Source organism: Brassica oleracea, unplaced genomic scaffold (genome assembly GCF_000695525.1).
Source record: "Brassica oleracea var. oleracea cultivar TO1000 unplaced genomic scaffold, BOL UnpScaffold09167, whole genome shotgun sequence".
Taxonomy (NCBI): domain Eukaryota; kingdom Viridiplantae; phylum Streptophyta; class Magnoliopsida; order Brassicales; family Brassicaceae; genus Brassica; species Brassica oleracea.
The window spans coordinates 1-605 of record NW_013625688.1 but is presented as its reverse complement, the minus strand read 5'-3'; the positions used below and the strand labels follow the sequence as shown (position 1 = coordinate 605).

Genomic DNA, 605 nt, shown 5'->3' with positions numbered 1-605 from the left:
TCTCGCCTATCCGTGGTAACGATAGCAACTTGCAAGTATAGACCAATCCAGTCGTTTTCTTCCCACTCAGATTCCATCACCTCATATAAAAATCGACTACTACATTTATCATCAGGCCACTCAGGCAAGTCCCTATCGTCGCGGAAATGACGACCCATATTTCCTGTAGACTTAGTCCCTAGAGAAGAGAAAAGATAAATTCAAACAATTAAATAAAGTAGTATAATTACAAACACAATTCAAGAAAACTGTCTGTTACTTATAAACGACCTTTAAGTCTGGCGATAAGGCAAGTGAGATTCAGAGTGCAGCACTTTCTTTCGTAAAGCTCAGTCTGGAAAGTAACAAGGGACGCGGGTGTAGCTGATGGATCCTCCTCTGCTGCAAGCAAAGTTATATAATAACGGGCAGGCATGTACGTACCCTCTCTATTGTATTTCTCTATTTCGTGAAGCTGCAGATTGGTCCCCTCTAAAACATTGTAGCGGTGAAGGCCGACCTTTGCATAAAGCTGCACTACAAGGAGACAATCTTTCCCTCCAGAGAACTCATGCATTCCCCAATCACGATGATCCCTCAGTTCACCCATATCGAACCCCTACGGT

The 605-nt window shown here is 43.1% G+C and overlaps 1 protein-coding gene across 1 annotated transcript; it reads right to left on the bottom strand.

Moving 5' to 3' along the window:
* Positions 1-6: 6 nt before the first annotated feature.
* LOC106322183 (UPF0725 protein At1g02770-like) lies at positions 7-592 on the bottom strand (the record flags this gene model as incomplete). Its single annotated transcript, XM_013760322.1, has 2 exons — positions 271-592; positions 7-178 (listed from the first exon to the last, which is right to left on the bottom strand). Coding segments are annotated over exons 1-2 (491 nt in total), but the record flags the coding sequence as incomplete, so codon positions are not given.
* Between the last annotated feature and the right edge of the window lie 13 nt (positions 593-605).